The sequence below is a fragment of the Pelecanus crispus genome, chromosome Z (genome assembly GCF_030463565.1).
Source record: "Pelecanus crispus isolate bPelCri1 chromosome Z, bPelCri1.pri, whole genome shotgun sequence".
Taxonomy (NCBI): domain Eukaryota; kingdom Metazoa; phylum Chordata; class Aves; order Pelecaniformes; family Pelecanidae; genus Pelecanus; species Pelecanus crispus.
The window spans coordinates 41468070-41480371 of NC_134676.1; the positions used below are offsets into that span (position 1 = coordinate 41468070).

Genomic DNA, 12302 nt, shown 5'->3' on the forward strand with positions numbered 1-12302 from the left:
CTTGGGCCAGTCCAGGCAGGGCATGATGTAGAAAATGTGCTCTACACCACAGCCAGGGAGAATAGCCCTACCTGGAGCCTCTGGCAGAAAGCACCAGGGGACACTCAAGGTCAACCCCTAGGGTTTTGGAGCTAGGGATACAGAGGATCCAAGGCCCGCTATACTCCAACTGAGAAAGAGATATTGGCAGCATATGAAGGCATTCAAGCTGCTTCAGAATTGGCTGGTACCGAAGCACAGCTCCTGCTGGCACCCTGACTCCCGCTGACTGCCGGTGTTGGGCTGGATGTTCAAAGGGAGGGTCCCCTCTACACATCATGCAACTGATGCTACGTGGAGTAAGTGGGTTGCACTAATCACACAATGGGCTCGAATAGGAAACCCCAATTGCCCAGGAACCTTGGAAGTGATCATGGAGTGGCCAGAAGGCAAAGAATTTGGAATATCACCAGAGGAGGAGGTGATCCGTGCTGAAGAGGCCCCACTGTATAATAAACTATCAGAAAATGAGAAGCAATATGCCCTGTTCACTAATGGATCCTGTTGTATTGTAGGAAAGCACCAGAGATGGAACGCTGCTGTATGGAGTCCTACACATCAAGTCACAGAAATTGCTGAAGGAAAAGGTGAATCAAGTCAGTTTGCAGAGGTGAAAGCCATCCAGCTGGCTTTGGATATTGCTGAATGAGAAAAATGGCCAGTACTTTATCTCTATACTGACTCATGGATGGTGGCAAATGCCCTGTGGGGGTGGTTACAGCAATGGAAGCAGAGGAACTGGCAGCGCAGAGGGAAACCCATCTGGGCTGCCACACTGTGGCGAGACATTGCTGCCTGGGTTGGAAAAGTACGTCATGTAGCTGCTCATGTACCCAAGAGTTGGGCTAACGAAGAATGTCAAAACAACCAGCAGGTGGATCAGGCCGATCTGGACTGGCAACATAAGGGTGAATTATTTACAGCTTGGTGGACCCATGACACCTCAGGCCATCAAGTCAGAGAAGCAACATATAGATGGGCTCATGATCAAGGGGTGGACTTAACCATGGACACTACTGCACAGGTTATGCATGAATGTGAAATATGCACTGCAATCAAACAAGCCAAGCAGTTAAAGCCTCTCTGGTATGGAGGACAATGGCCAAAATATAAATACGGGGAGGCCTGGCAGATTGATTATATCACACTCCCACAAACCTGCCAAGGCAAGCGCCATGTGCTCACCATGGTGGAAGCAACACTGGATGGCTGGAAACATATCCTGTGCCCCATGCCACCGCGTGGAACACCATCCTGGGCCTTGAAAAGCAAGTCCTGTGGTGACATGGCACCCCAGAAAGAACTGAGTCAGACAACAGGACTCATTTCCAAAACAACCTCATAGACACCTGGGCCAGAGAGCATGGCATTGAGTTGGTATATCACATACCCTTAGGGCAATGGGTGGTGGGACATTCAATCATTGGGATACACATTTAGCAAAAGCCATCTGCTTAGTCAACACCAGGGGATCTGCCAATGGAGCTGGCCCTGCCCAGTCAAAACTTTTACATACTGTAGAGGGGGATAAAGTCCCTGTAGGGCACATAAGAAACATGGTAGGGAAGACGGTCTGGGTTATTCCTGCCTCAGGTAAAGGCAAACCCATTCATGGGATTGTTTCTGCTCAAGGACCTAGGTGCACTTGGCAGGCGATGCAGGAGGATTGGGAATTCTGATGTGTACCTCAAAGGGATTTGACTTTGGGTGAAAACAGCCAATGAACCAAATGGTACGATGTTAGTTGCTATATAATACTGTATATCATCACTTCTGTGGTGACTATATGCCATATCAACAGTATTACAGTAAGAACCACCCAGATTAATGAAGAATGAACTTTGATGAAACCGAGCAAAGTGCAGCATTTATAGAAGCAGACAGATGGAACCAGAACTGGCTTCAGCATGCAACACTCCAACACCAGACACCATCTCTCCTGCCCTGAAGGACTGTTATGACAGTTGGAGCCCGAAGTCATGGACTAAATGAACTCAATGAACATTTTAGAACAATGGCCCATAGACTAAGGGAATGATAACTGTGTGTATATATATCAAAAGTCAGGGAAAGTGGCGGTGATTAACAGGTATGTATTGGAAGGTGTGGGACCTGGGCGTGACGCAGATGGTATAGAATAAGGGGTGGCTGTTGCCCTGGTTTCAGCTGGGATAGAGTCAATTTTCTTCCTAGTAGCTGGTATAGTGCTGTGTTTTAGATTTAGGATGAGAATAATATTGATGACAAACTGATGTTTTAGTTACTGCTGAGCAGTGCTTACACAGAGTCAACTACACAACAAGCAGCAGCAGATAGATCTTTGCCCTAACCTAGATGAATGTCTAACAATTGAAGCAGAACATGGGAGAAGAATGCAACTTCTTCCATCTGAATCCTAGAAGAAACAAGCAGTTTTAAAAACTTTTGAAAGAAAGTGTACAGACAAATCAACCCACAGGTTTCAGGCTGTGAATTCTAAGGCTGTAGCTCCTGTAAGTTCTGACTAAAGCACAAGAGTCACCAGAGCGAGGCCAGTTTTCAGACACGCTAGGAAGGCTGAAAAAAATCTCACTACTCTTTTCTGTCAGTCTAGCTTTTTAGGCAGTCACGCCCACAAAGCTTTGTGTAAGACTGAGACAACTAACTTTGCTAGGTGTGGTAAAGGAAAGGAAACCTGCCACAAGAAGGATAACTTTGTCAATTACAGCTCCTTTATTAATGGTACAGTGCAGCAACATCAACTGGAATAAATAGTTGTTTGTACATAATACAAAAATATAACCCTTCATAAAGTTTATATTGTGCTAGGATTTATGCATTGAGCTTAAACAGTTGATACATAACATTTTCTCTGAAATAATGTGGACAGGTACACTCAGCCAAATGAATCTGGTAACATTTTCTCTAATTTGAAGACAAACACACAAAGAGCAGTTTATCAGTTCAGTGTATCCATACACCACACCTCAGCTACAATTTGAGAGCAAACTAAAAGTTTTTTAAGTCTTTCCTTTGCCACTGTTCTCTATTGATAGCACAGTGGTTCTATAACCAAATGCTGAATTCAATTTTTGATAGTAACGTTTATCAGCAGATACAGAAAAGTATTATTCAGACAACCAGCTTAAGGCACCATGGTTTCCACAACAGACACATGAAATTACTGGCAAAAAACAGTTTTAAAGGAGGCTGAATGTTTAGCTACAGTACCATGATGAACAACAATCTATTCTTTAAATACATTCTTGACAATATATTCAGTTGACTAGTGTGCCTTTTGTTTATTCTTCAAAGAAGTAAAACATAAGATTTTGACATTATTGCATCTCAAGAATGCCTCAAATCTTTGCAAAAAAAAAATCTCCCTTCATCCCTCCATTTTAAAACATCAAAAAAATCCAACTGTCACTCTTGCAAAACAATTCTTTTACAGACTGTTTATAAATAGTTTCCACCATGTTGTATAAAAAAAGTCCACTAAATTATTTTGTTCTCCTTTAAAAAAAAAGTAGGTCTCACTGCTGATAACTGCCCCCCCAATTCTGTATTCTGTCTGTTTCTGCTATCAACAGCAGCAGTGAACAATTCATTTAAATGAAATCAAGTTTCTCTTGAAGGCCTACCGAGCAAATGCAAGTCCTTGATTTGCTCAAGACCTCTTGCCTAATAATATCCTATGATATTGGCTGAAAGTTAAAACAATATGAAGTGGAACTAACATCCTGACAGTACCTGCCACAAAGACCCAAACAGCTACCTTGTTAAAACTCTCTTAAATCCTACAGTGAAAAGTAGGATTCGAATAGGATAGGACAAGGAGTAAATTCATAAAATTGCACTGCAGAAATTGTGCAGTCCAAATTGTACATAGTAGCTCAGACACAGAACTACAGTTCAGACATATCCCCAGAACCATTTTCTATTTCAGAAAATGTTGCAGCCACATCACAAGCTGACATCAAAAGATTATGAACATGACAAAGCCACTGCAGCTTACCTAGTTCCACTCACTGAGTAGAGGATAGAAAAACTGGGGGGGGGGGGGAGTAGATTTGGAATCACACATTACATACTTCAAGAAGTATTTTCCATATTAATATCAATTTTGACAATACCCCCTCCATTTACCTATCCCTACATTTCAGAGTAGGAACAGCTGCAATCACTTGTAATAAATAACCAATACCCACTATAGTGTTGATATTAATATATCAATGAATCCCCAAAGGCTTTCATTTGTGTACTGATCTACTCAGTCAGCCAAAACCTTGGCTCTTACCTGCACCTGGTGCAGAGAGTTGATGAGATTTTTCTGTGCCTTACAGTAACACCAATCTTGAAGTCCGCCATTTTATTACCAGTGTAGTGAATAACGCCCAGGTTCTCCCTATTTTCCTATGACAAATGCCAGCAGCACATAAAGTGCAAAGTTGTCCTTCATTACCTCTTTTGCCTTAAGGCCCAATGAGCAGAAGTCTTGTTATACCATTTCTGCATCTTTTGTCCTTGAACCTTGAAAGTTTATGAACTTTCACAAGTCATTCATCTCCTGAATTTCAGTGAAACACTTCCTCAGAAGTAAACTACACAGGTCATGTGTTGTCATATGTACAGTCAACTATGAAGGAGTACATCTCAGGTTCCAGTAACTCAACAAGCAACAGTGATTTCCTCCATTTCAAATAAAATAAATAACTTCAATTAAAGTAACAGCTTCAACGACAACAGCTGTGTAGCATATAAAAATAAGAACTACAGAGAATTAATCTTGCTATTGTTATCTAGTCATTGGCTTCCTACACCACAGGGAATTTCTGACTCAATAAATAGCAAAATTTTCTAAGCTATAGTTAAAATCCAGATGCAAGAATGACATAAAACTGGAAAAAGAGGTTGGAATAACATTCTGTATGTTGAAAACAGACATTCTTCACTTAAGTGAACTATCCATACCTTAAGGTCAGAAGATGTCACGATTAACTTTGGTCATGTGCTCAGATCTCTGAACAACTGGTAACTTTAGGACACACAATTTCTCTGTAAGGATCTAAAACAGCCTTCTACTCCTTTTGCATGACTGGCTAATGATGAATTAACACAAGGAAACTGAAATAATCTTGTATGGTTGGTTCCAACCTCAGTTACCTAAACAGACATATAACAACAAAGTACCTACAAAAGCAGTGCAAATAAAAGCTCCATGACCAGGGCGGGGGGGAAGGGAAGAAAACACAGCAGCATGGGTTTGCTCAGTGGTTGTTCACTATTTTGCTTTCTGGCAAATGAAAGAAGTTATCATCTTTGAGTTTAAGATGTTCTGGTAAATCTAGCTGTCTCTTTGCTTCTTCAATGTCTTCCTGAATTGCTGAAATAAGTGCCTCTGAAAAAGATAAAAATAGGGATATTTAAAAGTTGGTTTGAAATCTGAACATACAATAGCAAGTGAAAATAAGGTGTACCACAGAATACCAGACAACAATCACAGAAGGAGAATATAATTATTATCACAAGGTTTGAAAGGCAGAATTCTTTGGTTTTAAAATGCCTTTTTTTTTTTTTAAACATGCCAGAGGCGCATTTTTCACTATTATAAGCACCACCCTCTCCTTGTTCCAAAAGACATTTTAGTGAAAGACCAACAGAGTTTCATGAACTATTTCAATTCTAACAGAGCTGCATTTTAAAAAGAAATTAACAGACTAGGCCAATGCTTTTATAAGCCCATGATTTTAAAATTATTCCTCAGACAAGTGACACAACAATACAATTTTTTAGTGTGATACAAAATCATATGCCTACATTTTCCAATGTTTTTAATTAAGCCAACTTGTACATTTAGCTTATGAAAACATTTTACTGAAATTTCAAAGGTTAACAGATAGAACATCTCATTATGGAAAGAGAGACAGTGAAGACACAGTACTTGCATGAATAAGACAAATAGGAGACTAATTTGAGGGACACCTGCAATACTGACCTAAGGAATCAAAGTTTTTTTCCGGTCGAATATATCCAGTTATGACTATACTAAGAATTTCTCCATAAAAGTCTTCTTTGAAGGTGTGGATAATGTGCGTTTCCTAAAGGAAGAGAAATAAGTTGGCATTTATGACGAACTTTATTTCCCTCACTGTAAGGATGTACAGCTAATATCCCTAATTCAAATTCTGCCCAACACATACCAATAAAGGGACATTTAGTTTAGCACGTATAATGCAAGATTAAAAGGCCAGGGCTTTTGCTTCTGTTAGGAAGGAGTACTTTGCATGGAATTTAAGAAAAATTACTCACATAAGAGTACTCTGATAGCCAAAAAAAAAAAGAAGAAAAGCAAGCCATTACTCAGGAGAAATGCTTCACCACTTCTCAGAGGTAAGATTTCCAAGGCAGCAAATCACAAACAAAGCTTAATGTTTCATTGTTAAGTTGATGCATCCAAATAACTGTAAGATTTTGATTGAAATAGTTGGCTTAAGGAGAGCTTTTACAACCAGCTCACACGGGAGCTGAATGATAAAATTCAAGAAGGAGCAAAGGCTCAGACAAGGTTCCATCTTACACTCAAAACCATTTTTATGCACATCTCCCTCTCCAGCATAGGCCCACCCATGGCATACACCAGCAGAGAGATCAGATGGAAAGGCTTTGACTACTTGCTCAGAAGAGTCATCTGCAGAAGTTTGGCAAAGTATACATTTGCATAAGACAAGCACATTACAGAGTCTTCAAACACTTAGAACCTTAGAAGCAGAGATTCATGCCCAAATAAAAGCGTTTTAAACAATTAAAACAGAGCTCTGCAAGACTCAGGAAAAGCACCAGCACTTGACAGCAAGAACAACACAGCTGTCATAGCTCAGGATTGAAACTCAACTCCTCCATGCTATTATTATGTACTTTCGAATATTTGTTCTGTATATCAAGTCACAGCACCTCATGCATTGATTCCATCATTTAAGAGAAGAATTAATCTTTACAAATTAAGATGCCCCAACACCTCTTATTTGAAATGTAGATAGATTGCAGAGAACAATAGATTAGTACGTTCCAGCTGATGCTAGGGCTCTCATAACCAGTAAATTCAATGCATCTATCACGCTTATGATTAGTTAACAATCAGCATCATAAGCAACCACCATTTCAGAAATACTATTAAATTTTTATTTTGGAAGTATGATGGAATAGAAAGAAGAAAATAAATTTTATTCGCCTACAGCTGCATACTCTCTGGCTACTGAGAGTATTTTCTTTTCAGGATACAAACATATGATATGGATACCAAATACATTTATAAAAGCAAACAGAATTTCTAGATCTCATTTACAGATCAAATTCTGCTTATCCTATTCAAATTCAACATCTGGCTCATTTGTTATAATAAAAATCCCCCACAAAGCAAAATTCTTACCACCGATTTCTTAATATTCTTATAGAAAGGATTCCATCCTATGCTCAAAACCATTTTATGCACATCTCCATTTCCAACACAGGCCCATCCATAGTATATACCAGTAGAGATATCAGATGGAAAGCTTTCAACTACTTGCTCAGAAAAGTTAGCTGCAAAAATTTTAGAAAGTGTAAAGTGTGAGTGACTTTGTGTAAGTCAAGGACACAACAGAATCTTCAAATACTTTAAAGCCAAACTCTACCTACTTAGTATTTACAAACATAACACTGATGATGATGAGAAAGATGCAATGTGCCATTTGGCAAAGTATAAAATACAAAACAGCTTCATAAAATTCAGTCCCTGTGACAATACCAGAGTTATCTCTTATGCATACTATATTTTATAGTTATACACATTCTCTTCTGCAGTAATAATTAATAAATATGTAATATATCCAGTCAGAACGCATTTCACTCTTAGGATAACTATCACAGCTTTAATATGGTAAAAGATGAGAAAAAAAAAATCTAGTTTCTTCTGCACTGTGAAAGAGCATCTCAGAAATATTTATTTGTTAGGAAAATAATTACTTATGAAATAAAATATGAAGAAATAAATGAAATTATTATTTAGTCCCTTGCCAATTTTGTGCAAGTTGCCTTGCAGAGGCATCTATGGATTTCTGGGATTTTCTTTGAAAACTACATATCTACAGTAAAATAAATTCCCTTCTGACTGAACATAACCTTCTTTCAAAATTACTATCCTGCTTCTACTTCCCACATTAGTAGATCATGCAAGACATCCAAGTTGATTTGAAAGAATTTACAGTTACTGAATTTTTATCAAAGCTCACAACAGAAACGGCTTCCCTCCCCTATTCCCTGATACCAGTACACCACTTACACACAATCAAGAGAAAAAATGCACAATTATTAACAGATGTTGTCAGAAATCCAGCCCCTCAAGATTGGTCTTACACAGTTTCCCTGTCTGCTAGAAGTGGCACAACATGACTGTTGACTTCAGTGTCTGTTTAAGACAGGCCAAAATTCATTTGAATTACGCATCTATTTAGGCAACTGAAACAGAGAAGAGCAATAGAAAGATACATTTCTCTGTAGGCCAACTCCATGTGCTCTGGTTTTGGTCTGCATTACTCCCCTTGAACTTCCTTCCTTACAGATATCGCCAGTGCGGACTCCCCTTCTTCCCTAATATGAGGTTTACGTGCACGGATAATTTCCACGCTGTCACAGCACAATACCATGCATGTGATCAGTCATCTACATCCTGTACATCATCATGACGGTCATTAGATCATTAAACGAACAAAAAACGAGACTGAAAGAAACGACTTAACAGAAGGGGGGGCGGGGGGGGGAATAACACAAAAGAAGGTACAAGACTCTGAGCAATGTAAGAAAAAAAAAAAAAAAAGAAAAACGCTAACACGGAACAAGCTAAGCCTATTTGCAGAAAGAGCAAGTCACGCCAGCCGCGCCATCGTGCGGAGCGGGGCGCCGGCCGAGCCCGCAGGCGCCGGGCCACCAGCGGCCGGGCTGGCAGCGCCGGGGGCCGGGCCCCCGCGGGAGCACGGCCGGGCTCCGCTCGGGCGGCCGGAGCGCTGCGGGCTGCTGAGGGACCCCCGGGCCCGCCGCCGGCGGGGGCACTCCAGCCAGCCCGCGGTCCCGGGACCCGCCGCGGACCACCGCCCCCGCGGCCGGGTGGCCAGGGCCGGGCCGAGCCCGCCTCTGCCGCGGCGAACACCTCGCCGGCGGCCTTCGCGGGAGGCGGCACCCTCGCCCCGCCGGGGGAAGCGGCGGCGGCGGCGGCGCCGCCCCGGCCGGTCCCCCGCGCCCCCCGCTCACCGGTGGGGATGCCCAGCTCCTTGGAGCCTCTGCCGAAGCCCTTCACCACCTCCCCGCGGCAGAAGTAGGGCAGGTGCCTCATGGCGGCTGGCGGCGGCCGCTGGGGCGTGTACGCGACGCCGGCGATGAACGCCGGCAACTCCGAGCCCGCTCCGCCGAACCGCTTCCGCTCTCGCGCAGCGCTCTCCACCACCTTGCTCTAGGCGCTACCAAAAAAGGGGGAGGACGCAGGTGCCGCCTTCCAGTTTTCGATTCATACAGCGCTCTGACAGGCGCCTGCCTCCCCCCAGGAATGAACTCGCCCGCATCGCCCCTTCCACCCCACCCATGGTGGGGGGGGGGGCTCTGCGCATGCTCAGTCTGCCGCGGGGCTGCGTCGCTGGGCGCGGTGCTTCAGTCGCGCCTGCGGCCGGGGCCTGCGCGGAATGGGGGGGTGGCTGCGGCCCTGGCCCGCCGCCACCCGCCCGCCCGGGGACCCGCTCCGCCCCGGGGCCCGCTCCGCCCGGGGACCCGCTCCCTCCCTCGCGTCGCGGGCGGCGCAGGGCAGTGCCTGGGCTCGGCTACAAGAGGCCGCTGGTGCGGAGTGCGGCGGCGGCCTCCCCCCCGCCCCGGCCCGGCTGGGGCTCTCCCGCACTCCGCGGCGGGTGTGAAACGGGCCCGTGGGTGAGCCCCCCTGCCCCGTGCCACAGGCCGGCGGAGAGCTTTTGGGCCGCCCGGAGGGTCGCCGGCCGCCCGGGCAGGCCGCTTGCGGGGGCGCGGGCTCGCCCTGGAAGGGAGAGTCTGGGCGGTGTGAGGCGGGTCCTGCGTTTGGGGAGCTGAACCGGAGGCAGGCAGGCAGCAGTGCTCAGGGCCAGGCGTCTCCGGACGGCTAGCTGACGGGGATGTCCGTCACTCCTGCCGGCTGGCTGTCGGGGATGTCCGTCACTCCTGCCGGCTGGCTGTCGGGGATGTCCGTCACTCCTGCCGGCTGGCTGTCGGGGATGTCCGTCACTCCTGCCGGCTGGCTGTCGGGGATGTCCGTCACTCCTGCCGGCTGGCTGTCGGGGATGTCCGTCACTCCTGCCGGCTGGCTTCCTTAGGCTCCGCTCTCGGGGAGCAACTGGATCTGGCCAGCCCAGAAGCTTTCATGTCATGAAAACTAAAGAGCAGCAGCTGCTCCGGGTGACTGACAGTTGCCACATCTTGGGCCTCTTACCTGAAAAGCTACACCTTGCACTCTGCGCCCACGCGTAGGAATAATCATAGAATCGTTTAGGTTGGAAAAGACCTCTAAGATCATCCAGTCCAACCATTAACCTACACTACCAAGTCTACTCTAAACCAATCAAGGGTAGACTAGACTAAACCATGTCCTGAAGTGCCACATCTACCCGTTTTTTGAACACAAATAATGATTGCTTCTTCCTTGGTAACTCTGTTTTTACCTTTTCTTTCAGAAAAGGTCAAATGCCTCAGAGCACAGCAGACATTTGGGAAAACTCTTGAGAATACATCTTTTTGTTACATGATAGCAACAAACTGTAGTTGCTTACTTTTTTAAAAAGAAGAAACGAACATTTTTACTCCCCTTTGATTTGCCATCATGCTCGCAGCTCCTTTTCTGTCATTACCCCTGGTAGTGCAGGGGTTTCCTTTGGGGAAAAAAGCATCGAGACAGAAATGCTCATCCTGTATTCACGCTATATACTTAAAGTGAAGGGCAACTCAGCATTTCCCTTCACTTCCTATTTCCTGTTGCTTTTCATGCTGTAGCTGTGTTGATAAATCTCTTTAACATCTTTAGGTGATTAATGGTCTCTTTTCTATGGCCTTGATCCAGCTCAAATAAATCGAGTTTGCATGAGGTTAAAATAGTATTATTAAGTGTGAAAAATGTCCTTAATCTGTCTGAAGTACAGAGCAGACAGCCTGCCAGCAGATAATCTGTTTGTATCAGTGGTATATATGCCATTTGAGTTCTGGGGTCTTGTTCAGCACCGCTGTGCTGCACATAAGCGTATTTGTAGATAAACACATACCTATATCTAGGAATACCACCAAAGTCCTTGAAGTGAATTTCCAATCATTCCCCCTTTTTCTTCTGGAACACAGCTGCTGATTTTACCACTTTGATACAAGCTACAAAAATATTTCAGGACTTACCTCTAATTCTGTTATATTTTTTTTAATGGGGAAAACCAGTGTAAACACCTACAACTTGCACTTATATCTAATTGCATTTCAAGTAACTAACTTTTAAAAATGGGAACTGTCCTGAGAAACTGACATACTGTACTATACATACTATAAAACACTCAATGCTACCAGTTCATGGAAGCATGTGGACACAAACTATTTTATATAAGAAGGGCAAAAATATTTTTAAAAGTGATTCTGCCTCAAACTTACTCTCGTCTTTTTTCTTTTTTTCTCTTATCCCAATTCCCCACCATCCTTTTCATGCTAACATTTAAATTCATTACTTCAGTTTGAGTAGCTTTGACTGACTTACATAATCATTATATATGTAGCTGTAGCTGGGCAACAGAGTGGTGGTAGTATTTATGTAGGAAGGAAAAGAGGAAGAGAAAGATGTCCTGAGTATACTAGTACTGCATATATTCTGTTCTGCTGTCTCCCAGGATACAGAGAATAATGTTACAAAAAGTGTTTTCAATGATACTTCATAATGGAAGTATCTTGGACATTAAGTCCAAATCCTGAAGTTGTTAGTTGCTTAACTAATGACATACTATTAACAGTTGAAAATGTGACGCCATGGCCATTAGAATTGTTTATTTCAGCCAAAGAGCAAGAAACAAAACAAATTATATTTTCCAGAATATGTTTCTTCCTGATAGTAATGAATTATGCATCAGGTTATAATTTGTGTTTAAGGAAATACAGATTTGTGTTCTTCCTTGTTTTTTTTTAAATGAACACATCTTTTCAGAATAAATGTTGATGTTCTTGTGATATCCACAAGATGGCATGCCGTGTCTTCTTTTTCAGCGTCTGTA

The 12302-nt window shown here is 43.4% G+C and overlaps 1 protein-coding gene across 1 annotated transcript; it reads right to left on the bottom strand.

Moving 5' to 3' along the window:
* Nucleotides 1-3688: 3688 nt before the first annotated feature.
* On the bottom strand, nt 3689-9385 carry LOC104031057 (riboflavin kinase). The gene is made up of 4 exons (XM_075726303.1): nt 9304-9385; nt 7448-7599; nt 6017-6119; nt 3689-5419 (listed from the first exon to the last, which is right to left on the bottom strand). The coding sequence occupies exons 1-4, from the start codon at nt 9383-9385 to the stop codon at nt 5289-5291; spliced, it is 468 nt and encodes a 155-aa protein (XP_075582418.1). The 3' UTR covers nt 3689-5288.
* Between the last annotated feature and the right edge of the window lie 2917 nt (nt 9386-12302).